At 41.9% G+C, this 25,576-nt stretch overlaps 1 protein-coding gene across 1 annotated transcript in view; it reads right to left on the bottom strand.

The window, feature by feature from the left end:
• Positions 1-10,942: 10,942 nt before the first annotated feature.
• Positions 10,943-25,576, bottom strand: part of C3H12orf4 (chromosome 3 C12orf4 homolog) — a 35,149-nt gene continuing 20,515 nt past the window's right edge. Inside the window, exons 10-14 of the mRNA XM_059258649.1 lie at positions 24,300-24,374; positions 20,801-21,003; positions 13,272-13,329; positions 12,317-12,384; positions 10,943-11,534 (exon numbers count right to left, since the gene is read on the bottom strand). Coding sequence (XP_059114632.1) covers positions 11,442-11,534; positions 12,317-12,384; positions 13,272-13,329; positions 20,801-21,003; positions 24,300-24,374 — 497 coding nt within the window. The 3' untranslated portion in view covers positions 10,943-11,441. The remainder of the gene's footprint in view (positions 11,535-12,316; positions 12,385-13,271; positions 13,330-20,800; positions 21,004-24,299; positions 24,375-25,576) is intronic.

The raw sequence follows: 25,576 nt of genomic DNA, 5'->3' as shown, positions 1-25,576 counted from the left end.
TGTCTTATTCATCATTATGTAATTTTCTTACACAGTACACTACAGATATTCAATGAATATTTATTTAATGCATAATTCTATTCTTTCTTCTACCCACACATCTGCATTTTGGCTTATTCCTACAAAGATGTGGAGATCTTTAGATTAAAAATATAGCTCTGCTCTGAAGAATTAAATCTATAATTTTTATAACTTCATATTTGTAAAGCATTTTGTCCTTGTGTGGTTCTAAACAGAGAACAGGAAAAGATAGAAATCATACCTTGTAGACTTATCAACTGGGATTCAAAGTGTACTGGCTGGTTTGTGTGTCAACTTGACAAGCTAGAGTCATCAAGGAGGAAGGAACCTCAGTTGAGGAAATGTCTCCATGAGATCCAGCTGTAAGGCATTTCCTCAGTTAGTGACCAATGTGGGAGAGCCCAGTCCATGGTGGGTTGTGCCATCCCTGGGCTGGTGATACTGAGTTCTATAAGAAAGTAGGCTGAGCAGGCCAGGAGAAGCAAGCCAGTACGCAGCTCCCCTCCACGGTCTCTGCATCAGCTCCTGCCAGGATCCTGCTGATTTGAGTTGCTGTCCTGACTTTCTTCAGTGATGAACAACAATGCTAAAGTGTAAGCCAAATAAACTCTTTTCTCCTCAACTTGCTTTTTGGTCATGGTGTTCTGTCACAGCAATAGAAATTGTAACTAAGACACAAAGACATCATTTGTCCAAGGTCATAGCTCCAACCAAACTGATGGAGAGGGATGAAATGGCTGCCTCATTGGGTGAAAAGTCAGCTGCCAGTTGTCTTAGAATTGTTTTCTGATGTCTCCTGAGAAGATGCTGTTATTGTTCAGAAGTCTATGTACTTAGGAATTGTCAGGTTCTACTTGATTTAATAAAACTTTTAGAGAGATTTTGTTTTTATTTTCTGTTCAGGTTTCTACCTTTTTTTCTGAACCTAAAGATTTATGTTCACCATATCTAGAAAATATTTAGCCACAATGGCTTGTCTAAGTCTTCTTCCTGGACCCAAATATAATGGGATGCATAACTCCCAATATATAATATGAGGTAACAGATGGATTAAAGGCCAAAGCAATAAAAATAAAGATGTTAAGAGTCATAAAGGAAAACACATTAGAACATGTCAATGATTCTGGGTGGAATAGAGGATATCTCAACTGAGACACAGAGTTTAAACTGTAAGGAAATGGTAAAATATGTCCCATTAAAACTTAAACCCTCTGTGAAAAACAAAACATTACATAAACTGGAAAGACATCACATAGCCTATGAAGAGCGACAGACAAGGATGGCTTACAAAACCTTAACTTTCTACATCTAGAAAAGTGATGGCAAAAGCAATTTGAACATCATCGCCCAAGAAAAAAATAAGTACTAAAGACTCACTCATCAGTCCTCACAAAGGAAGACGTCCAAGTGCCCAAGCAAGCATACTCAGTGTTGCTCGGGGTCACCAGGACCCAGGGACCTGCAAAGCAGCAGGGAATGTGGTTTTCTATCCTCAGAGTAGTAAAACTCCAACCCCTACCCAGTTCAGGCAAAGATTTGTGAAAGGGGAATGTCCACCCCTCTTAGAAGAGAGAATTGGTGCAATCCCTTGAGTTAAATTTAGAACACATCTGTTAAACCTGAAGATGTCTATACTCTACAATCCAGGAAACTCTTCTTACAACCGTGGAGAGACTCTAATGTGTACCTGGCACAGGACAAAGTGGCACCAAGATGGGCAAAACTTCAGGTCAAAGAGTAGAAGAAATGAATAAGTCAGTTGGGTCACAGGCCTGTAACTCAGAGTACTCAAAACTAAGGAGTTAGGCTGAGGATGCACCTCAGTGATGGAGTGCTTGCTTGCCTAGCATGTGTGAGGCCCCGGGTTTCATCACCAGGACCCTCCTCACCCAAAGTAGCTGCAGCCAGGATTAATAAAGACGCTATACCTAAGTATACATTGGATCTTAATAAAGCAAGCCAAGTCACGTGTAGAACACAAAGCTTTCAACTGCCCTTCTTACAGCAGCATCTGATAGTGCTCCATTGAGACTACGAAACACCCATGAATATAAAGAATGACAAAAACTGAGATAGTGCTAAGTGCTGAGGAGAGCGACAGCTGTGACCCAGTGACATAAAGCTATTCCTGATTCCTCTCTCTATCCTATGTCCTTGTTTTTTTCTCGTGTGATTATTCAAAATATGGAGTCTGCTAGCTCATCTCTTGAACCTGCTTTAATTAACTTGTAAGAAACATGTAAGGCCTAGGTTGAACAACCTTGGTCAGGCATGATAAGCAATAGAATGATGTAAGTAAACCATAAATGGAGTAATGATAAGCTATAAGCTATGTGTGGAAGTAGGGATAAGACTAGAAACCTAGTCAGAAAAGAATATAAAAGATGAAGCCTCAGACCCGACCGACAGAGCTCATCAGACCCTCGTGAGAGGGCTCTCCTCTGCCAGAGAGGTGAGATCCTGTCCCCAGTGCAGACTTGACTGACCTGAGGAAGGCTGACCCAAGATCCAGAGGAACAGACGTGGGGAGTCCGGACCTGTACACCCGGAGAGGTACCCCTGCTTCCATTTGGAAGATGGGATAAATATTGCTTGTGAATCTTACTGTGTGAATAAATGAGTGTTATACCAAGTCTGAATCAAGAGTGATTATTCCTCCCCCGTAACTGGGGTATGTGCTCGTTACACAATAGAATGTGGTAGAAGCAATCATATGTCAGTTCTCTCTTCTCCACTCCAACTTCCACTACATGATCCACCCAGAGGGTGAGACCTAGTGAAAGAAAGTCAGGAACGTCAGAAAGTCAGTCATCTACTCCTGCCAGCCAACTGCAGATACTGTGGTCATCAGTTGTCCACTGAATCTATGGCTGACCAGAGACTTACAAACAAGCCAAGAAAAGCTGCTAATGTGACCCACAGAGCCATGAAACAAAAATGCTTATCAGTAGCTAATTCAAGGAAGAAGAAAAATGGAAGTGGGTCTGCTGTGGGATGTATGGCAAATGTGTTGCTAATTAATCAATAAAACACTGATTGGCCGTTGGCTAGGCAGGAAGTATAGGCGGGGCAAGGAGGAGAATAAAGCTGGGAAGTGGAAGGCTGAGTCAGAGAGACACTGCCAGCCGCCACGATGAGAAACAGCTTGTGAAGATGCCGGTAAGCCACGAGCCATGTGGCAAGGTATAGATTAAAGGAAATGGATTAATTTAAGCTATAAGAACAGTTAGCAAGAAGCCTGCCACGGCCATACAGTTTGAAAGCAACATAAGTCTCTGTGTTTACTTGGTTGGGTCTGAGAGGCTGTGGGACTGGCAGGTGACAGAGATTTGCCCTGACTGTGGGCCAGGCAGGAAAACTTAAGCTACAAATGGCGTCCAACGTGGTGGCAAGAGTTTCCACCTAAAAACTGAGAAAAAAGATTCTAAAACGGAGCTAAAACCAGCTTCCTAATTGTCTCTCTCAAATGAGTGGCAGCTGCCAGTTGGAGCTACTGGCGGGAATGAGGCCTCTGCAAGTGGCACATTAAGCTGCATGGTGGATTTAGACTTTGACAGTACAAAACAAAAAAAGAGGTTTCTGGACTACATGCTGCTTGGATAAAAGCATAGACCCACGATAGCTCCCAGAGCTGGTGGTAAACGTAGCCATGTTGGGAAGCTGAGGTGGGCAGAGCCAGCAGCCACAGCTGCTGCAGTTTAAAGCAATAGATTCACAATAAGACAGATTCAGGTGTAATAGTTTACAATGTGTGTAAAAATGTACGTAGGCTTGAAAGAGAAAGAAAAAGGAATATATACAGTTATATAAAGAAATAGTTTTTAAAAATAAAGTCTTTAAAGAGACAGTAAAGGAAGTATAAAAAATAAGCCATGTAAAAATGGATATTACACAGAGAATCTGGATTATGTTGTCTTTGGGACTTTTAACTGCAGAAAAACATTTGATCATAAAAGATGTTGAGTTAAATCAAAATGTATATTTTAAAGGTACCTTGACTTCAAAATTTGGATATAAGGATATGTTACTTTGGAAAGGAGTCTCTGCTTTTGTTCCCACAGAAAGCCAAAGGCTATGGATTTGTTCCAGATTAAGATACATCAGGTTTGACCAGCCAAGACCCCCTGAAGGTCTCCAATGACACCATGGCCCAGATGATCCAACATCCAGAATGGTTTGAAGGCATCTGGCTCAGACGATACAGCCTCATGGACTATTCCATAATTCTAAAATTTTCTTTGTTTCCCCATAAGATACAGCGCCCCCTTCCAGCAGGAAGTAGTAAGAGAAGCTACGCCCAAATTCCCAAATTATATGTAATTTTACTTTGTTAAGGTTAAAACCTTCCTTTTTGAAAAAAAAAGGGGGGGGGGAAGTACTGTGGGATGTATGGCAAATGTGATGCTAATTAATCAATAAAACACTGATTGGCCGTTGGCTAGGCAGGAAGTATAGGCGGGGCAAGGAGGAGAATAAAGCTGGGAAGTGGAAGGCTGAGTCAGAGAGACACTGCCAGCCGCCACGATGAGAAACAGCTTGTGAAGATGCCGGTAAGCCACGAGCCATGTGGCAAGGTATAGATTAAAGGAAATGGATTAATTTAAGCTATAAGAACAGTTAGCAAGAAGCCTGCCACGGCCATACAGTTTGAAAGCAACATAAGTCTCTGTGTTTACTTGGTTGGGTCTGAGAGGCTGTGGGACTGGCAGGTGAAAGAGATTTGCCCTGACTGTGGGCCAGGCAGGAAAACTTAAGCTACATGGGTCCACCTGGATCTATGGTCCTTTTAAAGGAGAGTCCAAAGTCAAGGACTGTGTGCATATCTGTAATTCTGGCACTTGTGTGATTCAGGCAGGAGGATTATGAGTTCCAGGAAAGCCTAGGCTACAGAGTGAGACCCTTACTAAGCAAACAAACAAATAAACAAATAAACGAAAAATAAAAAAGAATCTTTAAACAAACAGTACAACATTATGGTTTAACAAACAAAAGGACTGGGTGTACAAGTATGTACATAGGTAGGTAGGTAGGCCAATAATTCGATGAACTTTTCTATACTTTGGAAACATTTTATAATAGAGAAAATCCAATTAGAAAATGTTACACTAACCAAGATTCTCCAGCTGCTTCTGGGAAAGAACAGAGAACACTATCCCACTTCTCTCAGCTCACCACCACAAAAAAAGCAGCCCAAGCAGACTGTGAATTCTGACTGCTAGTCCCCTGCTCTCACCCCAGGACACCCCCTCTCTTCCTTCCTAGCACTTAATCCTTTTGTCTCACTTGCTCATCTGTAAAGCAGGAAACATCTAATCAGATCACCAGCAAAAGAACTGCAAATGATAACCAGGGATGTGAAACAGGGCAGCTATTTCACTGTAGCAGTTATGTGGGCAGACTTTAAACTCCCTAACTACTTCATCCTATTGTTATGTCTAAAATTTAGGTTCACCTGATAAAAATATGCCAGTCCTTCCTGCTCCACTCACATCCAAAGTTAGTCACCTACCCTGTGACTTCCTCCTGACATTCTAACCTGCCCAACCCTTTGTATCTGAAACTTTCCACTACCGACACAGGTGGTACTCTGTCTGCCTGCCTGCCAAGAGGATTTGGGCTTGACCCACTGAGAATAGCAAGGGCTTTCAGAGCATACCCACTCAGTGCCAGAGAAAGCCAGGGCTAAAAGCCCACTGCTCTCAATGGACTTGACATCTCTTTTGGACCAGGTATTGCTAATGTTTCTATTTTGACTCCCATAGCACTCTTATGTTTTATTCTGCACTGGTTGTCTATCCTGGTCATACATTGGCTCGTACTTTGAGTTACCATGTGTTCTTTCACCGACTCCTTGAGTACATAGTGTTTTAAGTGACTCTTATCTAATGAGAGGAAGGAAGGAAAGAAGAAAGGTCAGACAGGAAGGAAGATTGGAAGAGCAGGCAGGAAGGAAGGATAATAGCAAACATTTATAGAATGACTATATGCCAGGTAGTCTGCTCATATTTGACCCTTCCAACTACTCAATGAGGTAGATACTATTATTAATTTCCATCCAGCTTACCAATGAAAGAACATGCTTAAGAAGGGTAGGTAATATGCCTAATGTAACAAGCCACTGTGCATAAATTGGAGCCAACATTTGAACCAGATTTATGTAACTCTTTAGGCAATGCTCCCGACTTCTGATGCTATACTGTTACTTGGATTAGAGACTTTTGAATATGATGAGCTAACAGGAAAACAGAATTCATTATAAAAGGAAAAATGAGAGAAATCTAGAAAGCATGGGAGAAAGACTGAGATACCACTCAATATGTTTTCCTCATGGGTCACACCTAATCTATGACAATACCATTCCTGCTGGATACCTAAATGTCTCCAGAGTGGACCTGTTTGCTATTTTGGTAATGAGTTCTATGTCTCAGTTTCTGTATGATAAATGTGGTGGTTTGAATAAGAATAACCTTCATAGGTTCATATATTTGAATGCTTAGGGAGTGGCACTATTTGAAAGGATTAGAAGGTAGGGCATTGTTGGAAAAAGTTGTCACTGTGTATTGAGCAACTCTATTTGTTTACTATGACTGAAAGTGCCACCAAAGGCCTTGTATTTCTCTCCACTGGGAATTTACTACACATTCGTTAGTCACTTTTCTGATGCTGTGATAAAACATCATGGCCAAAAGCAACGTGGCCACAGTCTATCAAAAAGGGAAGTCGAGGCAGGAGCTCAAGACAGGAACTTGGAGGCAGGAATTGAAACAGAAACCATGAGGAATGCTGCTTATTGACTTGTTCTCTGTGGCTTGCTCATCCTGCTTTCTTGTACAACCCAGGACCACACACATAGGGGTGGCATCACCCACAGTGGGCTGAGCCCTCCCACATCAATGACTAATCTAGAAAATGCCCTATTTTCTCAATTAAGGCTCACTCTTCTCAGATGACCCTGGCCTATATCAACTTGACAAAAAAAAAAAACCCTAACCAGAACAATATATGATCTAGATTTGATGAAACTACTGCCTTTGTTGGCTTACCTCACCCCTGTGCACATGCATGTGAGTGTGTGTGTGTGTGTGTGTGTGTGTGTGTGTTGTATGCATGTGCACCTGTCCATGTATGATGGTGATGTCGCTCTGTATGCTGTAAATATGTTGCTCTGATTGGTTGATAAATAAAATGCTGATTGGCCAGTAGCTGGGCAGAAAGTATAGGCAGGATAAACAGACAAGAAGAATTCTGGGAAGAGGAAGGCTGAGTCAGGAGAGACCCCAGCCAGCCGCCCAAGGAGCAATATGTAATGGAACACAGGTAAAGCCACAGAAAACATGGCAAAACATAGATTAATAGAAATGGGTTACTTTAAGATATAACAGCTAGCTAGCAGGAAGCCTGCCATGGCCATAGTTTAAAAATAATATAAGCCTCTGTGTGTTTACTTGGGTCTGAGCAGCTGAGGGACTGGTGGGTGAGAGAGATTTGTCCTGACCGCGGGCCAGGCAGGACACAGGAAAACTTTCAGCTACACATGTATGCACATGAATGTTGGTGCACTGGGTACAATGCTTTGTCATCCTCTGCCTTATTCCATTGATACAGGGTCTCTCACTGAACCTGGATTTAGGGAACCTGGATTTGGGATGGTAGTGAGCAAGTCCCAGAAATCCTCCTGTCTTCACTCCTCAAAGCAGTGGGGTTACAGGTCCATGCACAACCACACCCAGCTTCAAACTCGGGTCCTGATGCCTGCATGGCAAGAGCTCCCGCCCACTGGGCCACTCCCCAGACCCTACTGTTAACAACTTTTTTGCAGGTACACTACACTTTAGTGAGTAGGTGGGTTCACAAATGTGGAATGTGTGATTGGTGAGAATGGACTGTATGTGGCATGAAGTTCAGCCAACTCTTACCAGGATGTAGCAGGAAGTGTTTTCCTATGGGAAAAAGGAAAAAACACAGCAAGAAAATTCCCAAGTGTGCAGTACTAACCTGAGCTGTGTCTGTGTGAGGCCACAAGCACATCCTGGATCTGTGGGGAACCTCAGAAGACACTCAGCCATTTCCCAATCTTTCTGTCTGCAGCTGTGGTGCCTGTTTGGGGTTCTGTGCTTTAGGGGTACCACTGAGATAGGTAAACAATCTTCAAAACACGTATTTCACTTGGACAAGAACCCATAGCTTACACCAAATGCCAAGGTTCTGGTTTTGATTTTGTGAAATTTCCTGGCATTCTATAATGACAAATCTATTTTATAATATATGTGACAATTACACAAAGACAGCCCTATATGATAAGACTACGTGCCACCTGGCACTCAGAACTTCACCCTCACAGACAAGCTTTCAAACAAAAACAGACAGCTTAAACAATTTCAACTGTGTGCTAAGCTTTCACATTTCAGAGCTCTGTGGGGACACCAGGAAAGTTGCTGGTTAGACGACAGAAAAATCATTTATTTAAATGGTTCTGAAGACAATGGCATTTTTTGAAGGTAGGGACTGCAAAAATAATCCTTTTATTGTTTCACGTTTATGATAATGATCTTTACATTGCTGTGGGTACTTTTGGGCAAAGTCCAATTGAACAGGAGAGAAGTCGCAGAAAAGCAGCCATTGTGAACAGAAACTCCGAAGTAGCTGCAGCCTCTAGGCGATTTCTCCCCGGCTTCGTGGCTTCTCCCTCGGGATCCTGAGACAAGAAGAGTTTTCTTGTGAAGAGTGGGATGTAACTAACATGACATAAATGACGGTGTGTGCTGTGTCAACACAAGAACTGCCAACTCCTGGGCCAGCAAGATTCTTCCACTGAAATTCCTTTTCCATGTGTTTCTTCCATTTTGGTCACAGTGTCGTGCTGAGACCCAGCTGGCGCCACACTTCTAGATCAATGGAAAGGTTAGAGCTGCCCTTTGCTTCACTTGGGAACAGGTGGGGAGGGAAGGGAGGAACAGTGAAAAATGAAGGTCCCGGGCTCAGCATTCTGGCCTTAGCTCCAAACCATAGCTTGAAGGCCTTGAAGACCTCACTGTCATCTACCTTAGGAACATTCAACTGTTTATCAACAGACAACTATGTTCACTAGGACATTCCTTACCCGTGTGTGTTAAGCACACCCCCTTGAAGTCTCAAGACTTGCAGTCACTTCTCTCGACACACTGTCTGTTCACGATTGCACTGTCTGCAATTCTTGATGTCTGCTGAATGTCTGCTGGCTTTTCTGCCGTCGGAACCGCTGAGATCTTCTGCTCATCTGCTATGATTTGAATCTGGAATGCGGTATAATGGGGAGGTGGAAGAACCTTTAAGAGGTGTGGCCTAGCCAAAGGAAGTTTTCCTTCACTTGCTCCTTGTCTACTGTGAACAGGTCTCGGTGACCACATACTCCCACCAGCGGGTACTGTGCTGTCACAGACACAAAACAATAGCAACCGTGGACTGAACCCTTATTAAGCCGATTATCTCACATATTCAGTCACGGTGACAGAAGATAACACATCTTCCATGAAGTGCTCCCCTCTAAGAAGCAGATGAGAAGACTTGGAAAAGGCTATAATCTTAGTGTTCTTAGCTCAAATACAAAAATCCAGGTTCCCTTAATTATAACATGATTAAAATCTCCACCATTTAACTGCAAGCAATTGTATTAATACTGGCTTGGTTTTTGGCTTTCATCAGTGATATATAAAACTGTAGGAATTTTTCCAGTCTTATTGCTGATATGTATTATATAATATAGCACTAACTGAAAATGGATACTCAATAAATTTGCCTTGATTTTCTAGGTCAAGTTGTACTTTACATTGCCATTAAGTGAAGGCCTCAGGTTACAAGTGACTTAGTAAAACAGCCTTGAGGTGATAAAGAAAACTGGTCAGTGGCATTCATCAAACTTCTGTACCCTGACAGCTGCGTGCCACCCTTCCAGCTGCTGGTATACCCTTAAATATCTTAAGTCCCACAGCATCTGTGAAAAAAAACTCAAGTCCTCTTTTTGAATGCTCTTACTCCTGGCTGGGGTTCACACATACTAAACAAGTATCCTACCACAGAGCTACACCTCTATCTGAGCGGTTTTTATCAATCCCACTACACCTACACTAGCTAGATCAGTCAGTTTACAAACAGCAACAGTCTCTGATCCTGACCTGTTCATCTCCAGTTTCTGTCTGTGTGCCCTGTATCAGAACTAATCCCAATGAGAACAATGGTACTTGAAAGACCATTTCTTCCAGGAAGTGGGGATTCTCCATATGTAGTACCAAGTCCCTTGGCAAAGAACTTGGAAAAATTAGTGTTTGTTGGTCATAGTGTGGACTGGGTGTTCCATCTCTTCCTTGAGTAGAAATCTAAGACAGTCCTCCACAGGAAAGCACTCTGTCTACCAAGAGAGTGTCTGCCATCGTTTTGATACTCTGGCATACTTAAAGTGCTGTTTTTGCTTTCTTGAAATCAAGAAATACCACTTTATCATGGCATCAAAGACTCAGAGTCACTGCTCTTAGCAAATGACTTACACATGGGATACAGCAGCCTCTGAGGAAAAAAAGAGTGTACCAAAAGCCAATTTTGATAAAGGAGGATAAACATCAGAGACGGAAATTTGAATGCAGTTTCTTCAGTGGGAACGGTGTAGAAGAATGGGTAAGGAAACAGCATTGACGGAAAATGGAGAAATGAAAACGATCCTGACTGTCAATGTTATAATGCTGCCAGGTGCAGGTTTCGACTGACTTACATCAGGCCGGCTCTTTTCCCAGCCATGAAATGTTATTAATAGACAGGGGCAAGGTCACAGAGGGAAGGTGAGACAGCAGTAAGGAATTCAAAGCCTTCTCTGACTCTAATTTATACAACCTTAGAAAGAGTAGATTAAAGGCCAGGGTTTGAAACAGGAGAATTTAAAACAACAAGCACATTTGTCTTGTGTATTTATATTGCTACAAAAACATTTTCACAAGAGATATATATACTTGCAATGTATATTTAAATTCTGATTTGACAATGTAGAAGGATAATTGTACTTGTATGCTAATTATGCTTGTATCTGATAGGACTCATGTCTTGGAAAAGTCATAGAGGGTTCCATGGAAATGTAATGAACATACCGACCAATGTCCATGTTTAATAAACACTTTAAATTTTAACATTATCATTCATAGATAGGACATATAAGTAGAAAAAAAGAGGTATTATTTCATGAAGGGGCTTTCTGAGTAAATGCTTCAGTTGGGAGCTGATCTCTAGTCTGCAGAACACACACATTTTTGGAATGTTTGACAAGGTCCATCATAATTTAACAAGTGGTTGAGTTGCAGGTTCCACTGGGCACCTTTTGCTTGACAGGATTCCAGCACAGCTCTTGCTCCTGGAGAGCTGAGAAACCCTCTTCGGCCAGAGTGTCAGCATATTAGGGTTTAGTGCTTGGATGTCAGAGTGAGTGTTGAGGAGACCCGGAAGATCTGGGGGAGCATGTTACTTAGCTGATAAAACATTTCTTCAGAAATACTCTGTAAGAGCAAACAAGAAAAAGAGTTTGCAATTGTTAGACCATCACTGACCTTTTCACCTTTTCAAAGTATTTTAAAATGTGGATCTCACTCTAGATAGGGAGTATAATATGTGAAAATTTCTTGCATGACTGATTTACTAACTACAGATTGGGACTGTTTTTCTAGTTCCAACCCTCTGGCAACTTACAGAAATATCAAGTAAAGATTCTGATTACTAGAAAAACTCCTAGTCAACAGCACTAGTTTTCTATCTGTTTTGCTAAGTTCTAAACAGAATTCAGAACCGTTGAAGGTATCAACCATTACCGGTATATCAGTGGTATCAGTGGCTCAATCCTAGCACTTGGGAGGCAGAGACAGGCAAATCTCTGTGAGTTCAAGGCCAGTCTGGTCTACACAGTGAGTTCCAGGCCAGCCAAGGCTACATAGTGAGACCCAGTCTCGAAAAAGAGAATTCAGAATCATCTGCTAATGGTCTTCCTTCCTTCCTTCTCTCCCCCTCCCCCAATCTTCCTAGCAGAAGGGAAGACAAGTCTCTTTTGGTTTGGAGGTTAAAGATCTGCAGAGTGGTAGGTGCTCACATCTTTGCGAGCACACTAAGTGCTTGCAGGGCATCCAGACACACTTCTCCCCTTAAAGTCAGGACATTATATGGAGTAGTTTGGGGTGGCGTACTTGGCTGTGTCTTTGAGGAATATCTTAGACAACTTTAGTGTGGAGTGGGATTTACTCAGATAGCACAGCTTTGGGCTGGGGCGGGATCTGCTCAGATAACACACCTGTGGTACCAGAAATTGCACTGTCCTAGAAATTCCTCCGTCCCATGAAGCCATCTCCATCATGAAACCTAAAACAGAACAACAGGCTGCTGTGTTAGGAGCTTCGGCTTTCCATCCCAACACTCCTTTCAAGGTGAGCGGGATTTTCACTGTGGCCTCATGTCTTGACCGCTCGGATAGCCACTTGTCCAAAGGAAAGGCTAAGCCTCTGGGACAGATAAAGACCCACAGGCTCTGATTCTCTATGCCAGAGAGGTTTAACAGTTTTGCCAACATGCTCAAAGACCTATATGGCCTTCACAGAATGAAGATAAAACAGATTATGAAAAGTTAATTCAGTATTTGGCTCTATTTTTTCAGAAAATAAAAGACAAGAGCAGTCAGAACCAGCAACATGTAAATGGCATCTGTGGTAGTTTATATTAACCATCATCTTGACAAGATCTAGAGTCGCCCTGGAAACTCTCCACATGTTTGTGGGGATAACTGAGGTGGGATGACCCGCCCTCAGGGTAGGTGGATCGTTCGTTCTATAGGCTGGTGTCCTAGGCTGCATAAGTGAGGGAGGGCCACCCGAGCCCCACATTCATCTGTTCTTGACCAGATGGATGTGGCACACTTCACTGCTGCTGCCAAGTCTTCCCACGTGATGGACTGTGACTTCCAAGTCTGAGCCATTCCTCCTTCATTTGATTTTGTCAGGCGTTTTGTTTCAGCGTCACATGACATAACTAATCCAGTACCCAGATACCCTGGTGTTCCAGAATGGCTAGATATCTGTTTATTTGTGGCTGACAAATGATAAAAACACACAGTCTACTATGAGATATTCGATTAAGCACCTGACGGAAGCACCAGGGACAGAGGCAACTTTCACATCTTCCCTTTGCTTGCTCTTCTTTCACTAACTGGGATGGGATTTACACAGTAGCTGCTAAGCATCGGCTCTGCTCACCTTTGACACACTTAAATACCAGTTCTGCTCGCCTTAAGCACCAGGGTATAGTCATTTCCTACAAACACACACAAAAATATGTTTTCAGCAAAATTTTATATAAAAAAATAAAACCAAAACCCATATCATTAGATCTTTATCTGTAATGTTGAGTGCTCCTGTTTAAGATAAATCCAGGCTAATGTGTTAATCACCCCAACTGTATTTCCTTGGTTTTTTAGACATATAGCTTCTACACAGTAAACTTACAAAGTTGATTTAACGAGCCTAGCAAACAGGACTTAAAAATGAACATATCCTTAAAAGTTCCAAGGTAATTAATTTTAAAGTCAGTTAGTGACACACTTCACCAAATAAACATTCAATGCTAGCACGATAATTATGTTGGATTATACAATAACTGCAAGTGAAATAAAATGTTTAATTTACCATATAATACATTATCACAGAAGTAATGGCAATAAACAAGTAGCCTACATCAGACAGCTAATGAGTTAGATGTACTCATTTTCTTCATTTAATTTTTAATCTTTAGCCAATACGCTCATGGATACATCAGTCTATGCCAATACCTTATGATTTTCCATAGCAAGTTAGTGAGCATACCATTCAATTCTGTTTCTTTGCACTGTCACCAGAATTATCTTCCCATTCTGCAAATCTTTTCATAACTATACATTTTGTTGTTTCATTATGGTGTTTCTTAAACTTTTGGAATTCAGGATATTTTATACTTAGTCATACCACACAAGAGATTTATTGGGAGGGAAAACCCCAGGTGGGTGGCTGCCTCTACTAGAAGCAGCAGAGAACTGAGCAGAAGACAGGGTTTGTTTTATATAGGGTTCCTTGGGGTGTGGTGGGGGGGGGGGGCAGGAGTGAGCTTTCCAGAATACAGATTTCCAAGGTAGAGATTGGTGGGATTTTAAATCCTGAGTTTGGGCTTTTTACTCGGTAGGGAGGTGGCTGGGTCCAGCCCTTAAGACAGTTAAGAGTGTTCTGTGGATGCAACCTGGCTGTTGGAGGTCCCCAGGGCAGGCTGGGCCACTTGCATGCCTCGAGGGGCTTATACATATGATAAACATTTACTAAAAATCACAAGCAGGAATGAAATCAAAGGCATAGCTGAGATTTCGCATCACTGTAAAACATTACTGTAAACAACACTTTTTGAAACCCCACAGTAACAGCCTAAATGAATTATTATATGATTTTAATGAAGTGCTTGTTTTACATATATAAATGTATCACCAGACAGTAATTTGTTTTACAACCTGAAGAACAACTTATGAACACCAGGTAAAGGTCAGGAAAACAACTAATTGTGAGTTATGAGAAAAGGGCTTTTGAATGGCCAGCTCTGCACACCAACATCTAGAGCATGGGTTATCCAAATACATTATCATCAGGGGAACAGTGGTGATGTGGAAGGCTGCAGCACAGCTGGAGTGCCCAGAAGAATGTAGGAAAAGTGACCCAACCTTTTCACTGCCCTTCTTGTCCAAAAAGCACCACATTTATCCATTTATGCCATGCTTCCTTACTGCTTTGTATACGTGTGATTAATTAATATATGGCATGAGACAAATTAAGAACTTTACACTCTTCAGAATGATGTGAACTGACAGCTTCATCAATGCTACTTAGAAGACATACCAAAATACCAGCTCATGAACCCAGCAGAGCTATGAAGTGCAGGCTGTAGTCCACAGCACAGTCTAATGTACTGGCGATTCACACTGTCATACACGATTTATTTTTAACTTACTATTGTTTATTAGTATAGGTCTAAAAAGAAATGCGGACAGCTAAACATTTTCCCCAAATTTTTCCATTTTTCAATTGCTACGTAGCAATTCTATCTCATAAATAAGTTAGATGTTTGCCAGTTTTCTTATTCTACCACTTATTTTTTCTGATTAAAACTAGTACCTAAAAGCCGGGCGGTGGTGGCGCACGCCTTTAATCCCAGCACTCGGGAAACAGAGGCAGGCGGATCTCTGTGAGTTCGAGGCCAGCCTGGTCTACAGAGCGAGATCCAGGAAAGGCGCAAAGCTACACAGAGAAACCCTGTCTCGAAAAAAACAAAACAAAACAAAAAAACAAAACAACAACAACAAAAAAAAAACCCTAGTACCTAAGGGGGATGGAGAGGTGACTCAGCAGTTATGAACACTTGCTGTTCTTGCAGAGGACCCAGGTTCAATTCCCATACCTACAGAGTGGCTCACAACCATCTGTAACTCCAGTTCCAGGTGACCTGACACCCTCTTTTTTGACCTCCCCCGTTACCAAGCATGTATAAGATGTACATACACACAGGCAGGCAAACACTCACACACAGAAAATAAAATTGAAAAAATTAAAGACACCCTCCCCCCAAAAAATACCCTTTGCCTACAAGAGTAGCCTTCAGAAGTTCAGAAGGCCATGAGAAGACATGACTCACTGCTTGTTATCATGGGATGTGGCCAGTGGTTACACAAGCTCACTCCCAGAAACAAACTTTAGGATATATTGTTGTAGATGGGATAGAGACAGGCAACAGCAAAAGAATTTAGAATATAAGTCCTATATATTGGCAAAGTGACTAAGTGAACGTACTGTGTAGGGAATTCACCGGAAGCTAAATGGATCAAATGATACACTTTGGAATTGGGTATCAAGGCAGGAACCTGGGTCATGCTATTATACTATATATCATAAACAGGCATTGCACAAAGAATATATTCTAAAGATCTAAAACTGAAATTAACTCTCAATTTTGATTTTAATAAAAAAATCTTTTATTTAAATGTAATACCCATACACGGACACCTGAATCTTTGGATTAGGGTTAAAGTTGAATTACTGGAGTGTTTGTTTGCCTATTTTCTTTTTTGACTTTTTGAAACAGTATCTTGCTACATATTCCAGGCTGATCTCAAACTCTTGGCAATCCTCCTGTCTCAGCCTATTGAAGGTTAAGATTACAGGTGTGTGAAACTAAGCCTAAGTCTCAATATGTCATGTTAGGTTCCATGTCTTCAAAGTTAGATACAAATTCATATACCAATGTAAAGTAATATAAGATTATTCTTTGCTTCTCATGTACGTGCCCCTGAGATATTTGAAACATTTGTATAAATAAGTTTTATAGTCATTGCAGAGGGTGAGCAAACAGCTTTGATTCTTTTGGGGGAGGTGGACAGGATCTCACTATTTAGGCTTGGCAGGCCTTGAATTCACAAAGATGCATCTGCCTTTGCCTCCTGAGTGCTGGGATTAAAGGTTTTGAACCATCATATCCAGCTTGTTTCTTACTTTTAACATTAAAATACAACATGGCTATTACAACCAATTTGGAAGATATTTTGGCCATATCTGTCAAAACTAATCATAAACAAACCCAATAACCAATAGCTCCATCTCTAAGTTTATTTATAACAGAATTGCCAAGAGATGTATAAAGTGTTCACAGGAGCACTAGAAGTAATAACAGAGAGTCAGGACCCTGCACAACTCACACCTCTATATCCTGGGCTATGCCATCTGAGTTTGTAGAGTAAACTTCTTGACCCTGACTGGAGGTTTAAACTTAACAAAAGGAAAATCTAGAAAACACCCAAATGTCCTTAAATAGTAAAAGGTTAAATAATTGCAGTCCATCCACATCATGCTATATATAACAGTGAGACAAAGACAAAGATGTGCATGTCTCACAAACGTAGTACTGAATGCAAAGAGTGAGAGCTGTAAAACACTACACACATGGACCCGACTGGCCCACAAAAGACAAGGGTGTGCCTCCCAAACTCAAACACCACACACATGGACCTGACTGACCCCCATTTCAGACACGTTTCTACACTTCTCTCTACACTGCTCCCTCTCATCTGTTTATCAAGAATCAGTTCTTTCCTGCCACTATGTGGGCTCTGGAGGTCACGTTCAAGTTGTCAGGCTTGGCAGTAGGCACCTTTATTCGGCGAGCCAGCCATCTTCTTAGCCCTTAGACCCCACTTTTAAGTGAAAATCAGGGATATTCTTGCGTGGAAAAGGGTTTAAGTAGCTGGAGTACATGGGCAGCTCCCAGGGTGCAGGAAATGTTCTGTTCTGTATATGATCTGAGTATGAGTTCCAGGTGTTCAGTCTGAGAATCCTAGCAGAATGCTTGCATACATTATGTATATGTACTCAAACCTCTTCATTTCTCATAGCAATTACAAAAGTCACAAGCTCCAAAGGATCCAGTGGTTAACAGTGAACAAAGAGGAAAGTGGGGAACTCAGGTTCCTGACTTGCAGATCCATCCACTTTAGGTTAGACTGACTCCAATAAGACAGTGTCTTTAGATCACAGACAGATAAAAGCCACATGTTTCCCCCAAAGCTGCTTTTGTTTTTCATTTCCTCTTTATTTTTAAGCTGCAAACAATTCCACAGCTTTTTTGTCTGTCATGGCTATCAGGAACTATTTCAGACCCCACCATTACTTTGACACCTTAATGTGTGGCAACCACATCCAGAAATCCTGTTTGCTAGAGGAGGAGAAACACCATCTGAGAACACTTTGGGATCCCTGCACAAAACCCACCACACACCTCTATGTCCTGGGCTGTGCCATCTGAGTTTGTCGAATAAACTTCCCGACCTTGAGGGATGTTTAAATACAGCAGATGGAGGCCTGTGGCTCAATCTACTTTTGTGAATTAAATTGGACACTTCCGAAACAAAGTTAATGTTCTGCAGCTGGCTGTCCCAGTTTGAAGGGCAGCTTTTGTAACACTGTGGGAGAGGGAACCCCGTCCTATCAGATGTCTGGAAGTCGATCTGAACTGAGTGACTTTTGGAAACTGTTTTTGAGGTTGTTTCCCACCTACGTATAACCATTTTTATAAGATGGTTAACCAGGAATCCAGCTGCAGGAATGTCTGGCTGTTTCCTTGTGGCAGGAATTCATCGTAGCTGTCACTCCCTAAAGACCTTTTATAGATGACTAGTTAGTGAGGATCACTAACACATTCTCCACAGAACTGAAACTTTACAAAGTATTGTCTATCTCTCCTGATGTCACACAGGGGAGAGTGAGTGGGATGAGAACAGGGAAGTGTGGGGCTGCCACCACAAGATGGTAACACAATCCTCTTGACTAAAACAGCAGTGTGCTCGCTGAGCAAAGACCCCAGACTACAGTATAAGCTGGAAATCACCTAGCTTCCTCACTTAGATGGAACTGATTATTATAGTGTTTATATTGATTGCAAGGTTAAAACGCGGCCTTCTGAAATACAATCAGTCTGATGAGGGGTTAATTCTTTATACTTTCTTTTATAATAAAACATTTGCACACATTTTTATTTTGGTAATAACTTTTGGTCTTGTGCTGGATAGTTGTATGTCAACTTGACACAAGCTAAAATCATCTGAGTGGAGGAAACCTCAATCGAGAATGTGTTTCCATAAGATCTGGCTGTAGGCAAGCCTGCAGGGCATTTTCATTAGTGATTGATGGGGGAGGGCCCGGCCGATCATGGGTGGTGCCATTCCTGGGCTGGTGGTTTGGGGTTCCATAAGAAACCAGGGGAAGAGAGGCAGTAAGTAGCACCCATCGACAGCTTCTGCATCAGCTCTGCCTCCAGGTAACTGCCCTGTTTGAGCTCCTGATGGAAAATGTACCCTTTCCTCTGCAAGTGCTTTGCTCATGGTGTTTCATCACAGCAATAGTAACCCTAACTAGGACAGTCATCAGATAGTGAAGCTTGCTTCCTGGCATTAAATCTGCACAGCAGACAGCAGCTTTTATTAATGCCTCTGCTTAGTGCGGTGGCTCACAGCTGTAATCTTGGTACTCTGGAGAGAGAGGCAGGAGGATTGAGGCCAGCCTGAACTACATAACGTTGTGGGAATTTGTTCCACCCAATAGCTGTGGGGTACAAGCCTTAGGGTGTGGCTTCTTGTCTGCCAATGTGACCACTTAAAAGAGGAGAGAGAGAGGGTCACTGTCTTTTGGGTGGTGGAGACCAAGTCAGGCAGTGTGGAGCGGTGTGTGCTGATCCCCATCTTCCCTGCACAAAAGAGAAGGACTCTGCAACTGGCTCTCCCTTACCCTGTGTCCGTGAGTCTGTTTTCCCATAGCACCCATTAATACATTGATACATATTCATAGATACACCCTTTTGGCTATCATTTCAACATAATGAGTACCAGGTTAGCCAAGGTTACAGAGCAAGACTATCTCAAATAAATAAATGAAAAAATATAAATAAATACCCACACTTCCTTCACCTCTCCCCCAAACAAAACAAAAAAAAAAGGTGCCTCTGCCTGCTTGGCAACCCTGTATCTGCTTGTTCGGAAGAAGGGCTTATTTGCTTACACAAGGGACTCCCACAAAAGGACTTATCTGCATACATGTGGGTTGCAGTTTATTTGTTCCTTTAGCTTATTTGAAGTTGAATTTTAAACTCTGTTTAATTTCTACAACTTATTCCCTATCCTTAGTTTTTATATGCCTGAGGGAAGACAGCCTAAAGGAAGCACCCAAGAAATCTTGTGCAACTAAAAATGCCAAATAAACCCCAGCACCTAATAAAATAGGTAAGTGATTTTGCCACCTCTTCATTGTGTAAGCCAGTATCTGTACCATCAAAAAGACATCCTTGAGAAAACAGTTTCTTTCTGCTGTCTAGAGTCTCTTTCCATTACCTACTAATGCATATCCAGAAAATGAAGCTTATCTTAGCATTGACCAAAGGCAAGTGTAAATGGAGGGGTCAGTCTCTGTTCAGATGGTGTCATGAAAAGACAGGGAATGTGAGAAGCGCCAACACTTCCTTTGGCTGTCTGAGCAGACCCGAGCCTCTGGAACACTAGATGACTCATAATGGAGTCCCAGCTAACTGGAGACACTCGAATTTGGTGCCAAAGCCCAGGGTGTTGCCTGCTTCTTGTCCTTTGTCTGCAGACACACTGCCTGAACACACTGCCCTCCCCCTGTTCACCATCACATAATGCAGGTTGCGTGCCATTTGGACCCACTGGATGGTAATTCAGTATGACCTTAGCTGATTGGATAACATATGCATATATGCCAATGAACATGCACACTAAACCAGATCTGCACCTCAATGCTGGTCTCTGGAGTCTGCTTCCCAGGAAACTCATCGTGACTCCATCTTCTGTACCCTTCTCCCACCAAGCTGCTGGTGAGAGGGAGAAGAACTCCACAGTAAATGTAAAGATAAATCTACTGCTTCTTCAAGTAAAACCAGAGAAAGAAAAGGAAGTGGAGGGGAAGGGTGAGTAGAAGAAAGGCTAAAAGACACATTTATTATTGAAAGTTGAAGATTCTCTTGAATTCCATGCTTACTAATATCAAGCAACATATAATTTTCTGAGCATTGCTCACTGTTTTATATGTCATCGAATTCAACTGACTTGACAGGAGATATAAGTCTACCAGTTAAAAGAAAAGGGACCCTTTAAAATGTAGATTGTTAACAGTATTGCTATGTAACAACTCAGTAAAGGGCAGGGTTTTCTGCTTACCTCTGACATATCATGCACCAGCAAGAGAGGGATGCTTATTGTTGTGATGTCGTGGGTACAGCAAACCTTGAGTATATTTCGGAGTCCCATAATAGCAGGATCCCGAGCAGTGATATTTCCAGATTTCACATTGTCATCCACACAGAGATGGAAAGCAACATGGATTTCAGAGAGATTAGAATGACGTGTAATATAAAATTCTCCTGTGAACAACAAATGCAGCCATGATTTTCAAAAGCACGAGTCACACTCATCCACAGCTTTATAAATAACCATGGGGAAAGCCAATGTGTTGACTTCATATCAGGAAGCAACTGCAATCACTGCTTCTTATTCTCAGAGAAAAACAATTAAAATAAGAGATAACAGCCAGTTTGTCAAGAGGGTCACAGAGTGGTATGAAGCATCCCCTTGGATAATAGGTATATAAGTGTTTATAATCTCTATTCAACATAAAATGTCAAATTTAACATGTGAACATATGTGACTTGGCTACCTGCCTCCCTGCATCCGAAGTTTGCTCTCTCACATCTCAGCTGATTGACTGGCCAATCTTTGCTTAACAGTCTCTCAGATCCTAAATACAAAAACTGTACTGAATCCCCTTCTCCATTATCCATCCCCATCCAATGAGCTCTTTGTTCTCACTCCTGCCTGACTATAAACCTACTTCCTCACTGGTCCAAAATGATTCAAATACCCTGTGTAGCACTTTCTCCCTTAGACACGTTCAACAGCTGAAAACAGCCAGCTCTGTACTACGATCCACAAGGCCTACACAGCTTGGACAAGGCCTTTCTCTTCAACACCCCCTTGCCTCATCTCTCTTCTTTGCTCTAGCCACACAACCTTTGTTCAGCTCTAAAAATCTGTAGAGATGTTTCCCAATTTAGGCTGATGCCTAAAGGCTTTGCTCCAATCTTTTCGCACGGTTGACACCACCAGTCACACCTCAGATCAAATGTGGCCTTCTTGGCAAGGCTTTCTTTGACTATCCTACCTGATACAGGACTCCACCTGTCACACGGTTTTTACCACCACTGCTCTGTTTTTCTCTTAACAATGACATCCTATTATTTACGTAGATTATGTTAAAGAGGGCACTATTTATGGCTCACAGTTAATGAGGGCCTTTTCTATCTTAATAATCCATCTCTAGTACATAGAAAGTTCTCAATAAAGATTTGCTGAATGCATGGGGAGTGTTTCAAATGGACTGCTGGAGTGGTGTTCCTTAAACTGTAAAATCCAGGCTTCTTACAATCATTATTTTTCTTATGCAGCCTAATAGCCAAGAAAATCTCATCAACTTTTATTCTGTCAACAATGAGTAACCTAGCAGACACATGTAAATAATATTTATCTATGTGCACATCTCAGGAGAAATTCTGCCCTGTCCTCCCAGACAGAATACAGACACACATGTGCGCACACATGCACACATCTAAATAAATGTAATATGAACATGAAGTATGTAGTATGGTTTTGCACCTTAACATCTTTAGTTACCGGTGTATATAAGCTGTACTCAAGACGCCTCTCACAGGGCCTGGGCAAAACGCCTCTTTAAAAACAAACTAACGAACTAGAGAAAGAACATGGATAAAGGATGGGGCCAGAGATAGAACATAAGCTAGTCAAGGAGAAAGGAAAAAGGAAGTCGTCTGGCAATGAGAGACATGGACTGCTTGTCAGAACGGAGTCGACCATGTGAGGCAGTGATCTTCTGGGTCCTGTGCCTGTCTGCCACTGAAATGCCTGCTGATCGCGCAGTGGGAGGGACTCCCAGCACTGGGTTTGGGCTGTGGGCCAGCAGGAGGGGGGGATGGCTTAGTGAGCCAGTCAGGTGCTCCTAATCCCCAACCTGGCACTGCTTTGTTCGACCTTAAATGACTTGCCTCTGGTCTCACTTTACCCATTAATAAAATGGGGCCTGTCCAGGCACTGGCAGTAGTAACAAATGACTAAGACACTGTAGAAAAGGGTCTAGGTTGGAATGAGGGAGAGCTGCTGCCCTCCAGCACTCTGGCTAGGTGAGGCAGCGAACTCACCTCAACTTACTCACCCGGTACTTTGTGCAGGAAAAGTGGAAATCAGGCCTAACTGCTTTTTTTTTTTTTTTTTTTTAATGAAATTGTGAAAATTAGATGACATAAGCTGTTAAGTACCTAGTTCATAATAAAGAAACAACCATTCCTGGGCTAAGGGGAAAGGAATAGGATTAAAAACATACTGCACAAAAAATTTTTAAATTAAAAATTAAATTTTGAAAAAAGTATATGAAAACAACTGGTTTTCTTCACTGTTTAAAATAAGTTTTGATGGAGATACTTTTCATCTCCTGTCAATATGTTGGCTATGGAAATTCAGATGCTGTCAGTATAGTGGTGGGTAGTTTCAAACTCCTTTCCTACTTCAGACTTAAGGCATATCATTCCTTGTTCAGCGGTAATAATGACACTAACTCACAGGCTTTTTTTTAAGGAAGGAAGGAAGGAAGGAAGGAAGGAAATAAATAGAACAATAAAGAGATAGGCTCTTCCAAAACAGTAACAGCCAACACACTCCTAGAAAGCCACAGTGTGATGACTCAGGTCACAGGCCCACGAGGAATAATAGATAAATGGGCTCCTGCTCCACTGAGGGGAGGAAACAGCCTGTGGTGATTCTAAATATTATCCATGAAGGCAGGAGATGCGAAGGCAGGAGGAAATTTGGAGGCTGATGACCACAATCCGATGTGCTATGCCTTCTAAGATGAATGCAGAAAAGGGAATGGCTTTTCCTTAAGTTAGTGACACGGCCTGTGTGTTCAAGATCTGTGGAAGGAAATGTGAGAAACTACCTTAAAAGAGGATAGCAAACTCTCAAGGAAGATGATTTTTAAGACTGTGAAACCTACCACTGTATTTAAGAGTCCACATTTACAAAGCACACACAAGGCTTCTTGTGGTGTCTGGGCATGTGAGTGACTGTAAGAACCAGAACCAGCTGTGAATTCAACCAGAAGGAAGACTGAGAGCTTGAACTCCACCTGTTAAATGCATCCAATAACAATAAGGGAAATAAAGACCCAGAGGCAGAAAGATGTGAGGGAAATGTGAACAAGAGTCTACAGCAAGTGGCCCAGCTACAGGTTCAAGCATGTTCATCTCTGTGCACTCCTTCTTATAGTTTAGAGTTAAAAACACCTCTCGGCTCGTTACTTAGTGACTAAGGAACAATGTATAAGAGCACATTAGAAATACAAAATCATGAAACTTCTATGTAACTTTTTGGGGTTTCTATATGGATCCAGAAGTTAAGTCATTACTAGGATAGAAATGAGGCTTACACTGGAGAACATCTGTCAGTATATTACACAGACACAAGTGCTGTTTCAAAGAGACGTATGGCCAAACATTTTATAATGAACACCATAAGAAAGCATGTTTCAAACCTACTATTTTAATGTGTGTGACTATAAGACAGCAATAATTTAAAACAAAATGATACTCACCAGGTAAAATATTCAAATAGTTTCTCTCAGAATTCTTAGATTTATCATCACTTCCTCCATTTTGGTTTCCAGAATCTATTCATAAAGAAAATACAACACAAAGGAATATTGCCACATACAGAAATATATCAGCCCCCCTCTTTCAAAACAACCACAATATAAAAATGTACTCTATGCTCTTTCAAGACAACCACAATAGCAAAGTACACTGTGTGCCCACACGCCTGCAGTCTGCTCCATGTTATAAGAGTGCACTGTGTGCCCCACATGCCTGCAGTCTGCTTCATGTTATAAGAGTACACTGTGTGCCCACACGCCTGCAGTCTGCTCCATGTTATAAGAGCGCACTGTGTGCCCACACGCCTGCAGTCTGCTCCATGTTATAAGAGTACACTGTGTGCCCCACACGCCTGCAGTCTGCTCCATGTTATAAGAGTGCACTATGTGCCCACACGCCTGCAGTCTGCTCCATGTTATAAGAGTGCACTGTGTACCTCACACGCCTGCAGTCTGCTCCATGTTATAAGAGTACACTGTGTGCCCCACATGCCTGCAGTCTGCTCCATGCTTCACAGCCACCGACAAATTCCTGAGCTCATGACCAGAGGTGTGGGAGGGGGGATGGTGCTCCCTTCCCTCCTCTGCTCTCTGCTCCCCTCACTCTCTTTCTTCTTACCTACGGTTGGACTCAGGGACTTGCCAATGCTAAACGTGTGCACTATAATTTAGCACACCTCCTTATCTTATGTAAGAGAAGAAAGGCTTTGGTAAGCTGTTATATAAGTGGGGTGCACAGATAAGAGGTGGGACTAGCCTTGACCCCACATGGTCTCAACCACATTAGACTTGCCGACACTCTAGTTTCCTTGTGAGAGTGCAGGGCACTAAGTTAGCTGCGTATAAAAGAACTTCATTAGATAGCTGTGGTGTGGCCATCTTTATTTTTAGACTCTGACTCACTGTCATTGATATAACCTACTCTGGACCAGATCGACCGCTAGCAACATCAAGAATCATTTTATATTCAGCACATTCCTAAAATTTACTGTCTCATTTGATACTACATACAACTGATTTCAAGTAGATATGTGATACTGTTTCAAGCAGAACTTTTTCAGACAATCAATATTTTTTTTTTTGAGGCATGGTATTTTTCTTAGAAGGATAAATGTTGATTTAATGAGAGACATTTTGATTATCAATTATTAAGACTGAGCACATTATTTACATAATACAAATATTTTAATAGAAGATACACTTGGATTTTATAAGACTCT

The sequence above is a fragment of the Peromyscus eremicus genome, chromosome 3 (genome assembly GCF_949786415.1).
Source record: "Peromyscus eremicus chromosome 3, PerEre_H2_v1, whole genome shotgun sequence".
Taxonomy (NCBI): Eukaryota; Metazoa; Chordata; class Mammalia; order Rodentia; family Cricetidae; genus Peromyscus; species Peromyscus eremicus.
The sequence above is the reverse complement of the archived record's forward strand: the minus strand, read 5'-3'. Positions and strand labels throughout refer to the sequence as shown.